General features: G+C 35.9%; 1 protein-coding gene across 2 annotated transcripts; it reads right to left on the minus strand.

Moving 5' to 3' along the window:
• Positions 1-4,674: 4,674 nt before the first annotated feature.
• LOC122005703 lies at positions 4,675-7,491 on the minus strand. 2 transcript variants are annotated; one of them, XM_042560830.1, is made up of 7 exons: positions 7,175-7,491; positions 6,385-6,494; positions 6,013-6,162; positions 5,732-5,928; positions 5,419-5,529; positions 5,285-5,329; positions 4,675-5,096 (listed from the first exon to the last, which is right to left on the minus strand). In XM_042560830.1, exons 1-7 carry the CDS (start codon positions 7,293-7,295, stop codon positions 4,937-4,939), a joined length of 894 nt encoding a protein of 297 aa, XP_042416764.1. In that variant the 5' UTR covers positions 7,296-7,491; the 3' UTR covers positions 4,675-4,936. The 2 variants fall into 2 exon arrangements, with proteins under 2 accessions (XP_042416764.1, XP_042416765.1); XM_042560831.1 differs by having other exon boundaries at positions 7,255-7,489.
• Between the last annotated feature and the right edge of the window lie 8,595 nt (positions 7,492-16,086).

Raw genomic sequence — 16,086 nt, forward strand, 5'->3', positions numbered from 1 at the left:
GAAAAAAATGTCACCCCCTTGTCTGACTGGTGGTTGCATCAAATTAGAGCGGTACCTACTCTGATACCACTTGTTGGATCGTGATCGTTTGATAGAAGGGGGGTAAATATCGATTTAAAATTTTTGATAATAGTAAGCACAGCGGAAAACGAATAAGCGAAAAGAACAATGCTGACACACTTCGATTTACTTGGTTCGGAGCCTGTGTCTACTCCTACTCCAAGGCCCGCACACAAGGGTGCTTTCGATGGTCAATCACTAATTAATTCGAATAATGATTACAAAAGAATTAAGTACAGAGATGCTAGAATTAATTAGGAAAATAAAAACCGACAATTAGTAAAGAAAGAGCGAACTAGAACTTTGTCGGAGAGCTTTTCGCAGCGTCGCAGGAGCACCAGAGATCGAAATTAGAGTTGTTGTTGGAGCTCCGCCTTTGACCCTCCTTATATAGGAGGCTCAGGGCGCCTGGAACCTTCAGGGCTCCTCGACCATGACGTAGCCGACCCAATCAGAAGGCTCCATGTGGCGACGACGCGAAGAGGATAAACTTTTGCCTCCGGACGCACGAACCTCCGGGCCCCTGGGTACCTCCCGGGTGCTCAGACCCAAGTTTCCAGCATACTCCTTCATGCAAGAAAAACTTTAGTCTGAGGCAATTATACCCTACAACATAGATTGTTAGCACAGTTTTATAGATAAGAAAAACAGTAATTGGATTCCGTCTCTCCGAGATCGGAATCTAGTCAAGATCTCGACTTAGAGTTTCGAGATGGTTCTAAGTCGGATCGACGCCTAAGTTCCTTTCCCGAGAACGCGTCCTCATAGTCACTCCCTCCAGTGACTTACCTCCACTTACCTGCCAGACGTCCGGTCAGCCCTTCGACCCATCTGGACTTCGTGCCAACTATCCGGTCAGCCCGTCGACCTAGCTGGACTTCGTGTCAAACGTCCGGTCAGCCCGTCGACCCGTTTGGACTTCGTGCCAGCTATCCTGTTGGCCCGTCGAACAAGCTGGGCTTCGTGCCAGACATCCGGTCAGCCCGTCAACCTATCTGGACTTCTCCTGCACACTCGGTCAGAGTGTTAGATCACCAGCAAAACTAACTTAACATATTTTGTCATTCATCAAAACCTGGGTTCGACCGTTAGAGCTAACCGCACCAACATAACTCTCAACATCTCAATGTCTCCACTCAGTGAGGAAATGCTGCTTGGTTGGACTAAGAAGTATAACACGTGCTAGTCTCACAAAATCAATGATGTTTGAACTCATCAATTCATTGACTAGAGATTATTTCAATACATTCATAATTACACATGTAGACATGCTCACTAGTTGTGATCCAATCACAAATTCTCTCATACTATAAATCATATTGCGAAAATTTAATAAATGAGTTTAAAATCCAATTATACATAGAGAATGTGCACTTAAATAGTGAATCTCTATTTATCCAATAAATATTACATACTTAGTGTTCTAAAAGGCCGATGTGACAGTCGCCTAGGTGCCACCTAGGCGTGAGGCAGACTAGTTCCGCCCCACTTTTGTCAAAGGCGGGTTAAATGGAAAAATTAACGGTATTTTAGAGTTAAACATTCATTCACTTTGATTTCAAAACACTCACCTCCTTTCGCCGCCGCCACCATTGTTTAGGTTAGACTTTTACATATTTCAAATTACAATATTGTCAGCTATATTCATTTTGCCGAGACTGACATGACATACGCGAGGTGTCGACATGTCACGATGCCTCCGAAGGCGTCACCTAGGCCTGACGATGAGTCTGGACCCGTCGTGTAGGCCTGGACGCGCCGCTCGAGCCCCACGACTGGCCCAGACACATCGCCCTAGTCCGGTGACGCCTTCGAGGCACGTGTGATGTCAACAAAGTAGAAACTTGATTTTTTTTTAACTTAAGATTTTATGTTAATAAAATTAATTAACTCCTAACTATATTTGAGATAAATTTATTAGATTTTAATAAAATCTAATTAATTTATCTCATTAATTTAATATATATTTTTAAATGTTAAATTAGGTTAATATATTTTAAATGGAATATATATATATATATATATATATATATATATATATATATTGGAGGTTAAAGATAAAAAAATGAAAAACAACCGGAGGTAGAATTGAAGCGAAAGTTTAGCGATATTGTTTGAAATTATAGAGTGTTGTATTGCAATGAAAAAAAAAGATTGAATCACATACAAATTATGTAAGAGATTTATTAAGGGAAGAGTTTATCAGATGAAGCATCATATTATGGGTACTGTAGGACGAGTTGAAACATACACTAAAGCATCCGATGAAGACAAAAAGAAAATAGTAAGAGCTTATCTTAAAAATAGCAATAATAAAAAGTGAGAAAGGGTGGAAGAAAGGATGGAAGTAAATATAGATGTTGATTTAGAGGATGAAGATTGTCAAGTGGAAAAAGATTCTTCTAAAAAAAAGTTAAAGCACCTCAAGCCTATTAATAAGTGGACATCCGCAATCAATCCAGCAAAGGTAAGACAACAAAACATTAATGATGCATTGAAGTTAAAGTTTACAAATGATGTGCATGAGTACGTTGCAAGATAGATTTATGAGGCGGAAATTCCTTTTCATGCAGTTGACAATCAAAGTTTTAGACAATTTGTAGAGGCGGTTGGTGAATTTAGCCCGAACTAAAAACCTCCAAACCAATGCCTTCTAAGAGAGTCACTTTTGAAATAAGAAGTTGAGAGAATCAAATTATCTTTGGAAAAAAGCATGAAGAAGAGTGAATATGCTCAATTATGACATATGCATGGACGGATCGCAAGAAGAGAAGCATTATGAATTTATGTGTTAGTTGTTAACTAGACACTTCATTTCTTAGTTCTATTGAAGAATCCATGGATGCACCAACTGGGTTTTATATTTTTGAGTTTGTGGAAAAAGACATTAATGAAATTGGCTCTTAACATGTTGTTCAAGTAGTACAATGCAACAAACAATATGGCAACGACAGAGTTGTTGAAGGTTACACAACCTCAAATTTTATGGATCTCTTATGTGACTCATACAATCAACCTTATGCTTGAAGCAATTGGAAATCTATTTAAGTTTAGAGGAATAGTTGAAAAAGCAAAGGTCCTAACAATATTCATTTATGCACATCGTAGAACTTTGACTATTATGAGGAAATATACCAAGAAGATGGATATTGTGAGGCCTGGGGTGACAAGATTTGCTACTTCATTTTTGACCTTGAAAAGTCTTAAAGACAAGAAAGATCAGTTAAGACTTATGTTTACATCTAAAGAGTGGAGCAACACAAAATTAAGGAGTAGTGTGAAAAGGAAAGCAGCGAAGGCGATAGTAACAAGTATTTCTTTTTGGAATAATGTTTCTTTGGCTTTGAATGTTTTCACTTCTTTGCTAAAAGTTTTACACTTTGTTGACGGTGACAAAAAGCCCTCAATGGCCTTTTTATTTGGTTCACTTAAAGCCAAGGAAGAGATTAGAAAGACTTTCAAAAAAGACAAAAATGTCACCCCTATTTTGAAAGTTATTGATAAGAAAGTTTAAGGGCATACTTGATAGTCCTTTGCACTATGTCACTTGTTAAATTCGATTTTTTACTTTAAAGACCCTAGTATACAAAATGATATCAATGTTATGAATAAGTTCTTGAATTATGTTGAGAGAATTTTTCCCATTAGCGAGGACATACAATTCACTATTCTTAATGATAAATTGTTGAAGTATAAGATTAAATTCAAAAACTTTGGAAGAAAATGACGGTCACAACCTATGAGAAGGTGAATGTGTATCATGACTTTGATCTGAGAACATCTCTTCAGTCTTTCCTTTATTTCTATTCACTAACATACATATCTCTTTTACATATTTTTGGATTTTTTTTTTGTCTTTTTACTTGTTTAAGTTATGGTGGTCCAATTATGATAGCGACACTCCAAACTTATAAAAAATAACAATGAGATTTCTCTCTTTGACAAGTAATTCATCAAGGTGTAAAAAAAATTGAAACCAATTTAAAAGGGTAAATAGCAATTCATGAATTATGTTATATATTCTTTATTTTTATTAGTTGCTAATAATTTTCTAATTGTTTAGATACATACTAAGAAGAGGAATAGACTCAAAACATCAAAATTGAATCATCTTGTATATGTCAAATTCAATGCTAATCTTATGAAGAAGAAAAGTAAAAGAGAAATGAGTAAAAATTTACTTCTATCCTCTCAAACTAATAAAGCACAAGATTGACTTATTGATGGCAGTGATGAAGATGAGATCGAGTCAGATTCGGGACTTGGAGAATGGTAGTAGAGACCTCGGGAATAGATGAAATGCTACAACCAAGAAAAACATAAGGAACATTTCTATTAGAGAACTTGTTGAAGATTTAAATACATCAAAAGAAGAAAATGAAAAAAATATTGATTTTAAATCTGATAATGAGAGATTTATGGATAGTTGATGGTGTATATATAAATAATATAAAAGATTAGTTATATTGAGTCTAATACTTGTTGATTTGTTGTTCTATTGAATTGAAACTTTAAATTTTCAACTTAAACTTTTAATATAAGTAACAATATTACTTTTTAGTATTAATATTGTGATAAATTTTTATTACTTATCTTGTTAGTTGCATTTATATATTTATTTGCACCTTATATAAATTGTATTGTATTGGATGAAACTTAGGCGATAGATGGTCACTATTGCCCCTGTCACCATCTATTGTCATTTACAATATTATATATATCATAAGACAATTACCTTACGATATCTCTTAAATATAAATATAAGAGTGAAGTGATTATGGCCATCTGCAACTCCCTTTCCCGTCTAACCGACTGCCTTGCAAGCAATGCAAAAAAAACAGATTCTTCCTTCTTCAGCATGGTGTTTGTGATCAATTTATAAAACTACCAATTGATCACTGGTGACCTCCATCTCCAACTGCATGGATGCCCAAATCTGCTTGTATCTTTTGAGTTTCTCTGATATCCGACTGAGAAATGCAGCAATCCATGGTTCTTTATCTAGTCTCTGGCTCATATCACAGGGCACTGTGAAACTGATACAACAACATGCCACCATGGTCATCAAATCATGGAAACATATGTAAAACAATTGAATAGGTAATAAAGCTCCAGGTGATACTATGTCTCTAAGTGGTTCGAAGAACAAAAATAGCATGTTCAAGCATCTTTATGTAAATATAGACCAAACTTTACTACAAGTTCTAAAAGAGAAAGGTATGACCTCATCAGTTCAGTTTCATAGAGTTGAGAACCCGATGCTTGTTGCCTGTAAACAAGACATTGTTGAGATAAGCAAACTAGCACTTAGCCAGCCTCACCAGAAGTAATCAGAAGTTCCAAGCGTAAAACTTCAACCTGCTAACCATAATTTTGAATATACGAAGAGACTTGGTGGAAAGATGCAGAGTAGCTTTTTCAGCATATTCCTTGCTGAATAAGTATGTGATAGGATAACCAAGAAGCCACCTGCAGCAGTTAATGCGGCAAACAAATTAATGAATCAAGGTAACATGAGGAAAGGACATGAGACGGAAATCTCTTTTCACATAAATAGTTTATTTGTGGTCCATGACCAGCTTGGATTTACCAGTATGCTACAGATAAACAAGTGATGATAAAGAGAATGATTTCCAAAATAAATTACATAATTAGCTACAATAGATCTAACCCATTTAGAGAGGGTAGAGTGATTCTTGCATCATGTAAAAAGCTGCTAAGATCAATAGGATCAGCAATTTGTATAGCAGAATGCTTCTCCTTGATACATGATTCTTTGTCGACTCCAACACGAAAAACTGTTGAAAATAGCTTCTGAATAGAGAAGAGCTGTGACGCAATATCATTTGCTTCTGTAGGTGACAGAATCTGAAGCAGACAAAAATGGCAATTATAGGAAAAGTGACAAAAGTAAAAGAAATAATCAAAAGAAGAAGAGAGAACAAATAACACCTTCAGTGGCCATTGCTCGAGATCTACAAGAATTAGCTTCTGCCCTGAACTGAGACTTAGAAATACATGCTCAGCAAGTTCTTCAACATTAACAATGTAAACCATGTCGTCTAAGATCATTACCCTCAAATGATGTAATGTACTTGATTGCTGCATTATAATTAATTGGCAAAATCAAAAGGGTGGGTAGATTAAAAAAAAAATGAATTGTGAGACTAAATTATTTAAAGAAACATTTGTAAATTCAAATAAAGTGTCATCTTACAACCAACTCAATACATAGAGTAAGGTAATTGTCATTGCCTGACTTACAAATCATATTTTAGAATACAAAAGTTATGCATTATCACTCATTTAAGCATATGAAGCTACCTTCTTGGCAAGGAGTAAGAGTGAGGATAAATTCTCTTGAAGCTTAGGCATAATTCCACCATAGTCCACTAACACAGCAGGTCTCAGTCTAGTGCATAGTGCTAGAATATCTGCAAATAGAATATTGAATAGAAAATCTACATAAGGATAAATAGCAACTTGCATAAAGTTCAATAATCAAGAAAAGATTCAAGCAGAATAGGGTATTCCCATAATGATCTAGAAAAATTGCTACTATGTTCTAGAATTGCTTTTCTTTTTTTGAAAGAAAAACTATGTTCTAGTATTGTTTACATCTCATATTCACATTGATGTAATCCACCGTGTTAACTCAGTGCCATAATCTTGGCTCAGTACCATGTGTTGCTGCAACAAAGGTCCATCCATTCCCTTCCATTTCCCTACTTGATAAATCATCACCAACATCAAGTTGTGTATGCCCCAGCAAGATTAATTATATAAATCATGTGCCCCATTTAACTCTTCATGGAGCTATATCCAAGACCATATCATCACCAGCATGATTTTTACAACCTAGACTTATGAACAATAAGGTTAAAATTCATTTTCACAGATTTAGATGATTTTTATGCTGGCTATGTACTCAATAAATGATATTCAAAATCCAACTTGACAAAAACGAACTTTGATCTGAAATAATTGAAGCAATTGAATTTTCTTTACAGATATAATAACCCTTAAAAAAGCTAAAACAGGCATTTCTACTCCAGTTCTCTCCTAGCAGGACCAACCCTAAAATTGCTTGCAAGATTAGAACTTTAACTCTCACCCATAAACCAGCTCCGGTTAGAGCCCCTGATTCCATCAGAACAGTAAGAACGAAACAGGAATATGGAGGAGAAAAGTAACCCGTCTCGAGGCGACGCCTTGTCGAGGACCTCAGTCGCCATCTGATTTGAGAGAGACACGCGCCCAGCACTTTCACCATCTCCTCACAGTCATTCAACTCCATGGAACACATCGAGCAGGGGCGGGATCGTACCTGCACGGGAAAAAGAGGCCGGATTCCAGAGACAGATAAGGCTACCGAAGCAAACTACAGGCACGAAGACAAGTGAGGTCCATCGCCAATCAGTTCAAACCCAACCTAATTACCATAATTTATTATCAAATTTTCGGAACCCAATTAATTTATAAATCAAAATGATTTGATTTAAATTTTAATACAGATGGAACCAAACTTAAATTATAATTTTTATTAAAAATAAGATATTAAATTAAATTACTACATCATAAAATTAAATTACTACATCATATATATATATATATATATATATATATATATATATATATATATATATATATATAAAGCTAAACTTTATTATTTTTAGGAAATATAAATTTATTTTTTAATTTTGTCTGAATTTACAAATATTCAAATTAAATCAATAAATCAATAATTAGATGTGACTAAAAATTTAAATAAACTGAATAAACTGATTAAAAAATTAAATCAAAAAATTTTACATCATTTAATCATGGTTAAAAAAATTAATTTTAGTTTTGATTAAATTCATTATCGGTAAAAATATTAAATGAATTTAATTTTTGATGATATTTTATCGGTTAGATTTGTTTCATTTTTATAGAAAAAATTTGATTTGATTTGAAAAAAAAGGTAATTTATTCAATTTTCAATTTATTTAGTTCATTTTAACTGGATACTTCACCCTGCTATAATGATATATTTTATACGTTTAATAAAAAATATTAAAGTAATAATATAGGATAAAATTATTAATAATTAGTAAAAATAATAATGAAAATAGATAAATGTGTTTGAGAATATACTGAATAATCTTTTTTATCTTAGAAAAATTAAAAAAAAAATAATCACCATGCATGCTTAAAAAAAATCAAAAAAAAAAAACAAAAGGGTGTTTTAAATTTTAGAAATCATAAAACAAGTACCTTTTTGAAAGAAAATTTTAAATGAGTATCCTCTATGATTTTATCTTAAAGAAATCCTTTGACTCAATGCTGGTAGAAATTATCAAATAGCTTTTATAACATGTAATATTTATTGAGTTGCTTTTAGAATAGGCTTAGAGTAATTTAAGATTTAAAATCTATAGTGTGTAGAAGTTAGTTACTTAGTAATTACTATAATGTATAGAAGTTGCTCAGTAATTAGTATAATATGTAAAAGTTAATTAATAGTTACTTTCATGGTGTAATCGAGTGGTACTCGGATAGTAGAGTTGTTTCATTAGACAAGAGTCAATTTTCGCAGGATTCATTTTCTCAAGGATCTCCTTTCATCTCACTGTGGGGCCGACGATAAAGGACACGCAGGGTGTTCAAAATCACCTTTTATCCCCACAAGCGTAACTGAGTTGGTATTCGATCATGTGATTCATTTCCTTACGCATTGTTTGGGAGGAGGTGAGGGAAGGGGAGGGAAGAGTAAAGAAGGGGAAGGGAAACTTGAAACCCTGTTTGGGAGAAAGTAAACTAGAAAATGAAAGGTAAGGAAGGATAAACTTTAACCTTCCTTACCCATGAAACGAAAGAATTTCTTACACCCCGATTTGGGGTGTAAGGAAGGGTAAGGAAAAATTTTTAAAAAAAATTATGTTCTAATTTTATTCCTGTTTTATTATATTAATTCTAAAAATCATTATTTTAAGTGTTCTTTGCTTCACGACGAAAAACACTCGCATCGCCCGACTCACACCGCCCAACGCTCGCACTCCGTCGATGCCGACATTGACTTTGACGCTGACGTTGACTTTGATACTGACGCTGACTTCAGCGTCGATGCTAACTTTGACACTGACACCGACTTCGACGCCGACACCAACTTCGACTCGATGCCGACCGACGCCGATGCCGACGCCAACTTAATAAATGAGCTACAATTACTTGAATGTGTAAGTCTTAACCAATAAATGTATGCAAGATGCACTATGTTTTTGAACGCATATGTCTTTAATAAAAGTGAGGGTAGTTTTGTAACTTTATATATTTAACCTTCATTACCCTTACTTTCCTCCCAAACATGGTAACACATGTTACGTTAATGAACTTTCCCTCCCTTCCAAACAAGGAGAATATATACTATACTTCCTCTCCCTTTCCCTCCATTCCCCTCCCTTCCCCTTCCATTAATAAATCTTCGCTCACCCCATCCAAACAGAGGGTTAAGGAATAAATTCTTCCTACCTAGGAGGTCGCTTAGTCACGTAATTTACCTTCCTTCCACAAGACCTTGAGCCAAAAAGTGCAGGGGCACCTAGGATGAGCATTATTACCTTTAACATAACATTACCTAGTAGCTATACTACAATGTGTAGAAACTATTTAGTAGCTATTATAACGTGTAGAATCTACCTAATAGTTGTTACGTGTTTAATATAAGTTTAAGGTTTAGGATGTCTAAACACTATTATATCAAAATATTATTTATCAACTTTGATCAAAATTATTTAAAATTCCTCAAAACTACTTTAAAATAATTGTAGACCTTAATCCTAAACTCTAAACTACGATGTAAACTCTAAATCTTAAATCCTAAATTATACAATGTGTAAAAGCTAATAACTTCTACACATTATAAAAGCTACTTAGTAGCTTCTACAACAATGCTAGATCCAAGAATATTTGGGGATAAAAAAAAATTGAAAAAAGAGACTCAAGTGTTTCTCATAATTTGAAGCACCCTCAATTTTGATTTTTACAAAAAATCACCCTTAAAATTAAATTGTGAATATAAATATCAAATTTTAGAAACTATTAAATTGTTTCAAATATTCATATTTGCCCCTTAAAGTATGACTTAGTTTGGGTTTCAAAATTTAAAAAATCTCAATTTGAATTCTGAAAACATCAAATATATTTAAATTTGATCCTAACAACTTGAACATACTGTTCTTTGCCAATTACATTTCAAAGTAAATGTTGTAACACAAGCGTCAACTTTTGCAATTCCTTTCATCTAAATCCTCGGAACCACAAAATCATGAAACCATAGAATAAGACTCAATCATTTTATCAATCATCAATTGATGAGGACCAACTGCGATTAGGGATGACAATAGATAGAATTTAGATAGGATTTTATATCCTCTGTACTTATTTTCATTTATTATATCTATATTCATACTCATCTCCATATCTATCAGGTATTTAATTTTCATACTCATCCTCATCACCATCAGAGGTTCAAGTATTCATATACAACTCATCATCCTATTATTGTCTACCATTCTCATTTTTTTAAATAATTCAATGTACTTGTCTATTTTTCCTCGTCTCGCACTCCTTCGATCGGGTGAACATTTCTCATGGAAAAGAAGATGAGATATGTGCTGATGACCAGATAAAGAGACAAACTAAGTCTTTTTTTCTAAGATGATAAGCAGGATAAAGTTTTTTTCTTTCACAATAAAGAATACGACTTTATATATATATATATCGAACAAAATTTAGACATATTTTCAAATGAACAATTAAATACACTACACCCAAAAAGAATATATAACCAAGATTTATTATCCTTTTCTATAGTACTTTATAGACATCATAAAAGACAACCACTCCACCTACCAGATGGAGAAGAGGAAAGATTTGCACTTATGGATGAAGAATATGCTTAATACATTATTATAACATAAACATAATTACATCCACTTAGGATTAATTGTGTTCAAATTAAGAGACTTACTAGAAAAAGCACAGAAGTTAAGGTATTTTAGTACTTTATGACTTCAGATTTTCTGATAATGATAAAGCAGTTATTGGACTCATTGAAGTTGATATGAATAGCAACTTAGAAATTACCTATTTCTGTCCAAATTTTAATATGACTATTCCAGACTTTATTTAACATATTAAAATCTCTGTTCAAACCAGGGGATATGACGATTTTCAAAAACATAATATTCAGATAGATATTATTTTTCTAGGCAAAACTATGACTAATATCAATAATAGTTTTAAAGTCTAAATTAATAATATTATTGAGACTCTTACCATAAAGGAAATTTATTTTATGAAACCTAAAGATTTCTCCTCTAATCTACTTGCTAGACTAGATTGGAATCTTAATCTTGACTTGAGCATGAAACCACAAACTTTACAACCAACCGAATCTATTATATATAAAGACAGACATGGTAAATCCCTAGTAAGATTCCATAATAACAAACCTTCAATGTCGCAAAAAGAAGATCAAGAGGAAATCCAACTTAGTATGAACTTAATAAATAAAGAATGTATTAACTTAGGGCTAGAACCTAACTATTTATTTTATAATGACTTAAATGAGTACGTATACCTACCTTTTGAAATAGTTACCTATTTTATTAATGAAGAACTTAAAGAATTAGAAACATTTGATCGTTTACACATAAGTTAGACATAGATTGGATGTTATACTTTGATGAAGACCATAACATTATTGCTAAAAATAAAGACTATTTCTCCAACGTCAATTTAATAAACCCGGCTCAATCTAGTGCCAGTACATCTAGGCCACAACCCTTACAAGTAAGATACCCAGAAAGTTTTATGCAAACTATGGACTATGGACTATGGAGAAGGACATCCTCCAAGAACACAAATCCGTCCCTACACAAATAATAATCCATTACTAAGAACCATAGGACAAAGAAGACCACTAGAGATAACGTATTTTGGAAAAAAAAACTCTGTTTTACTTAATATTAAGGAATGTGATGATCTCCAAATATATGTTACATATTTAGAACAATGGATAGTCTCTGTTAAATAAGATTATCAAGCTAAACACAAACTAAATATAGAATCAGGGGACGCCATGATAAGAGTAAGAGAGAATTACTTAGGATATATTGCTAGAGCAGCATGGGAATCCTATAAAAATGCCCATCCGGAAGAAGTAGCCACAAATACTTCTCAAGGAAATAACATACTTAATTTTGTTGGGTTTTTCGGGCCGCGAAAATCGCTTTTCGCGTCGCGGAAACCCCGAATCACCCATAATCGTAGATCCGTGCAAGGAAAACCAAACGAAAATTACGAGTATGAGTTTCAAAACTTTAGATCTACTCCTAGATCTATGTGTTGAGAATTTTACGCTTGAAGCGTGCCCTCGCAAAATTCCCGCTCGTCCAAGGTACGTGTCGGATCTCCAAAGTATCAAGGTAGATACTTCTCTAGTGATATCCACACGAACAAGGAGTGCTCTCTAGCACTCAAGGATGGAGAAGAGAGACCCCAAGTGTGCTAGCACTTTCTAGGGCTCTCGGATGGAATGGAAGAAGAAAGGAGATCAAAGAAGAGAGGATAAAAACCAAGAACACTCTTCTATGTGACCTTCACTTACCCTTTCTACTTTTGGGAACTCAAATCACCCTCTCCACTCTTGGAACCTCACGGCAACAGCACCATGGAGAGAAGAGAGACCACCCAAGGAGGAAGAAGAAGGAGTTAATGACAAATCAAAATAAAAAAAAAACATCAATTCCCTTCATTTTGAGTGGCCGGCCACAATGAGAGTAATTACTCTCATTAATGTGGCCGGCCACATTAAAACAAAGAAGGAAGTGTAACTTCCATTAGGTGGCATAATCATGTATTAACTATGATGATGTGGCACATCATCATTGGCCACTTAATGTCAAGTCACACATATGATGTGGCAAAGTCAAGTCAAACTTGACTCTTCCTCTTCCTCTCAAGTCAAGTCAAACTTGACTTAATCTCTCTCATGGTTGATCTAATCCAACCATTTAATTCAAGCCAATTTAATATAATGAATCTAATTCATTTATTTAAATTGATTCAATGAATCATAATCTAAATTAGACTCATTGAACACATGAATCAACTTGAGTCTAACTCAAGCTAGCCCAATTTGGATTACTCTTAATCCAATTTAATTCATCAAATGAATCTAATCCTCTTGGTTCATCATATGAACCTAATCTCCATATACTTGTTCTTTGTGTGTGACCCAATAGGTTCTTGTTGTTAGGATCGATGATCGCGGCTAGAGGGGGGGGTGTGAATAGCCGACCCCAAATCTTCGCGTTTCTTTCTACAAACTAGGGTTAGCGCAGCGGAAATAAAAACAAGAAACGAAGACAAGAAATCAAACCTCAATACGTGTCGATGTAACAAGGTTCGGAGATGAAACTCCTACTCCTCGGCGTGTCGGTAAGGTGGACGAAGCCTATCAATCCGTCGGTGGATGAAACCCCGGAAACCCGGCTAATAATCACTCCTTCTGGGTGGAGAAACCTCGCCACAATGTCTTGCAACAGCAAGATAAACAGGAGTACAAGAATACAGCAAGAAACTAAGTACAATACAACAATGTAATAACCCTAGCTTGCCTTATTGTCGACTGGTTGAAGCAGCAACTTCACGAGACGCCTACAACAGCAGGAACTCAGTCGAAGAAGCTCACACGAAGCTTCGAAACTCAGCAAAGCTCAAGAGCACACCAGCAGCTCAGTAGAAAGAAGAAGAAGCAGGAGAAGTAACCTCGAACAGTAGCTCCTCAACCCCTTTTATAACCTGCGAAGGAGACACAGAAGAAACTAGCCGTTGCTACGCAACGGTAGGATGTGGACCGATCAGGCTTCATCCTGATCGGTCCCCAGACCGATCAAAACGCTTACAGAGAGTTGCCCAACTCTCTGTGCGTATCCTGATCGGTCCCGGGGACCGATCAGAGCTCCCTCTGATCGGTCCAGGGTCCGATCAGCACCCTTTTCTCCCGAACTTCTTCCCTTCTGATCGTTGTTTCCTGATCGGTCTGGAGACCGATCAGATAACACTCAGTAGGCTACTATTTGGTTACTGATCGATCACCAGACCGATCAGATAACCCAGTGTATCACTGGATCGATCCACTGATCGATCCAGCTCTTGGTTTTCGCCCAAATCAAGTCCCACGCCTTCCAAATCAATATCCGGTCAACCTTGACCTATTGGTATCTCATGCTTAGCATCAAGTCACTCCCTTGACCTGCTAAGACTCCCCACCAAGTGTCCGGTCAATCCCTTTGACCTACTTGAACTTTTCTCTTCGTGTCAAGTATCCGGTCACTCCCTTGACCTACTTGATCCTCTCAACACCAGATGTCCGATCACCCTTGATCCATCTGGATTTTCCCTTGCCCGGCTTCACTCACCAGGACTTTCACCTAGCTTCACTCACTAGGATTTTCACCTGGCTTCACTCACCAGGATTTCCAATCTGCCCGGCTTCACTCACCAGGACTTTCCAACTGCCTGGCTTCACTCACCAGGACTTTCCCATTGCCTGGTTTCACTCACCAGGACTTTTCCCACTGCCTGGCTTCACTCACCAAGACTTTCACTTTCACATCCGGTCGAGAGAACGAGCTACCGAGCCCTCTCTGACCACAGTTCGAAGAACGAGCTACCGAGCCCTCTCCGACTTCCATCCGGTCCAGAGAACGAGCTCTTGAGCCCTCTCTGACCTTAGTCCGGAGAACGAGCTACCGAGCCCTCTCCGACTTCCCATGCCAAGTTTCCATACTTGGACTTTTCCCGTGCCAAGCTCCCTGCTTGGACTTTTCACCATGCCAAGCTCCCTGCTTGGACTTTTCCGAGTCAGGTCAACTCACCTCGGGTCAACCAGGTCAACCTTGACCAAGGTTACACTAACAATCTTCCATCAAAATACAACTCTTCTGTTTTCGTCAAACATCAAAATACAACTCGAGTTAGGTCAACTCGAGTCGGGTCAACCAGGTCAACCTTGACCTAAGGTTGCACCAACAATCTCCCCCTTTTTGATGTTTGACAAAACCATAACCTAACTTAGGTTTTCTAATGTTCTTCCTTGAACATTCTCCCCAAACCTACACTCTCCCCCTTTTTGACACACATCAAAAAGAGTGAATCAAGGTCAAGAGTTTCTTCCTAATGAAAGTCCCATACCTTTCATTGAAACTCTTAATTTCCCCCTTGATACTAAGGTCAACAATTAACTTAGTGATAATCCCATATCACTCAAGTCTTTAGGAGTAAAACCTCCCCCTAAAAGTCAACTCCCTTTGACTAATAGGTAAAACTCCCCCTAAAGGTCAACTCCCCCTTGACCATTGCACCAACAATGTCTTGGAGAGTTTCAACCCTTTAGACATCCAAAACACCACTTCCACAGCTGCAATTTCAAACAAACAGTCGAAATTCAGCAAATTGGCACGCCCTGATCGGTCACCGGTCCAATCAGACTTCCTCTGGATCGGTCCAATGACCGATCCACACAGACCTGGACCGATCAGGGAACCTCCTGATCGGTCCACGACCTCTGATTTCTGATTTCTGAAATTTTCTTCTCCCGAAATTCAGAAACCTCTAAAAAATCACAGAAAATTTTAAAAATTATAAAATTTTGAGGATACATTCCTCACATCATATACTATCATGGAAAAATAATTTTCGATGAAAATAACTTCCATTTTTAAATCTTGATACAAAGTTCGAAAAGTTTTGAAATAGCATAAAGTTTCAAAAACTTTGTATCAACTTGCTCAATGATGAATGCTATCACTAGAAAAGCTTCATCAAGGTTTTTCAAATCAATTTTGAAATGATTTTAAACCATTTAATTTAGGACCACAATCTTTGGGCCAAATGTACATGACTTGTACATAAGCTTTCCCTATGATCCCCAATTTTGAATTAGGCTCATCTAGGTATAAGAACCATGCACCTTGA

Source organism: Zingiber officinale, chromosome 7B (assembly GCF_018446385.1).
Source record: "Zingiber officinale cultivar Zhangliang chromosome 7B, Zo_v1.1, whole genome shotgun sequence".
NCBI classification, from domain to species: Eukaryota; Viridiplantae; Streptophyta; class Magnoliopsida; order Zingiberales; family Zingiberaceae; genus Zingiber; species Zingiber officinale.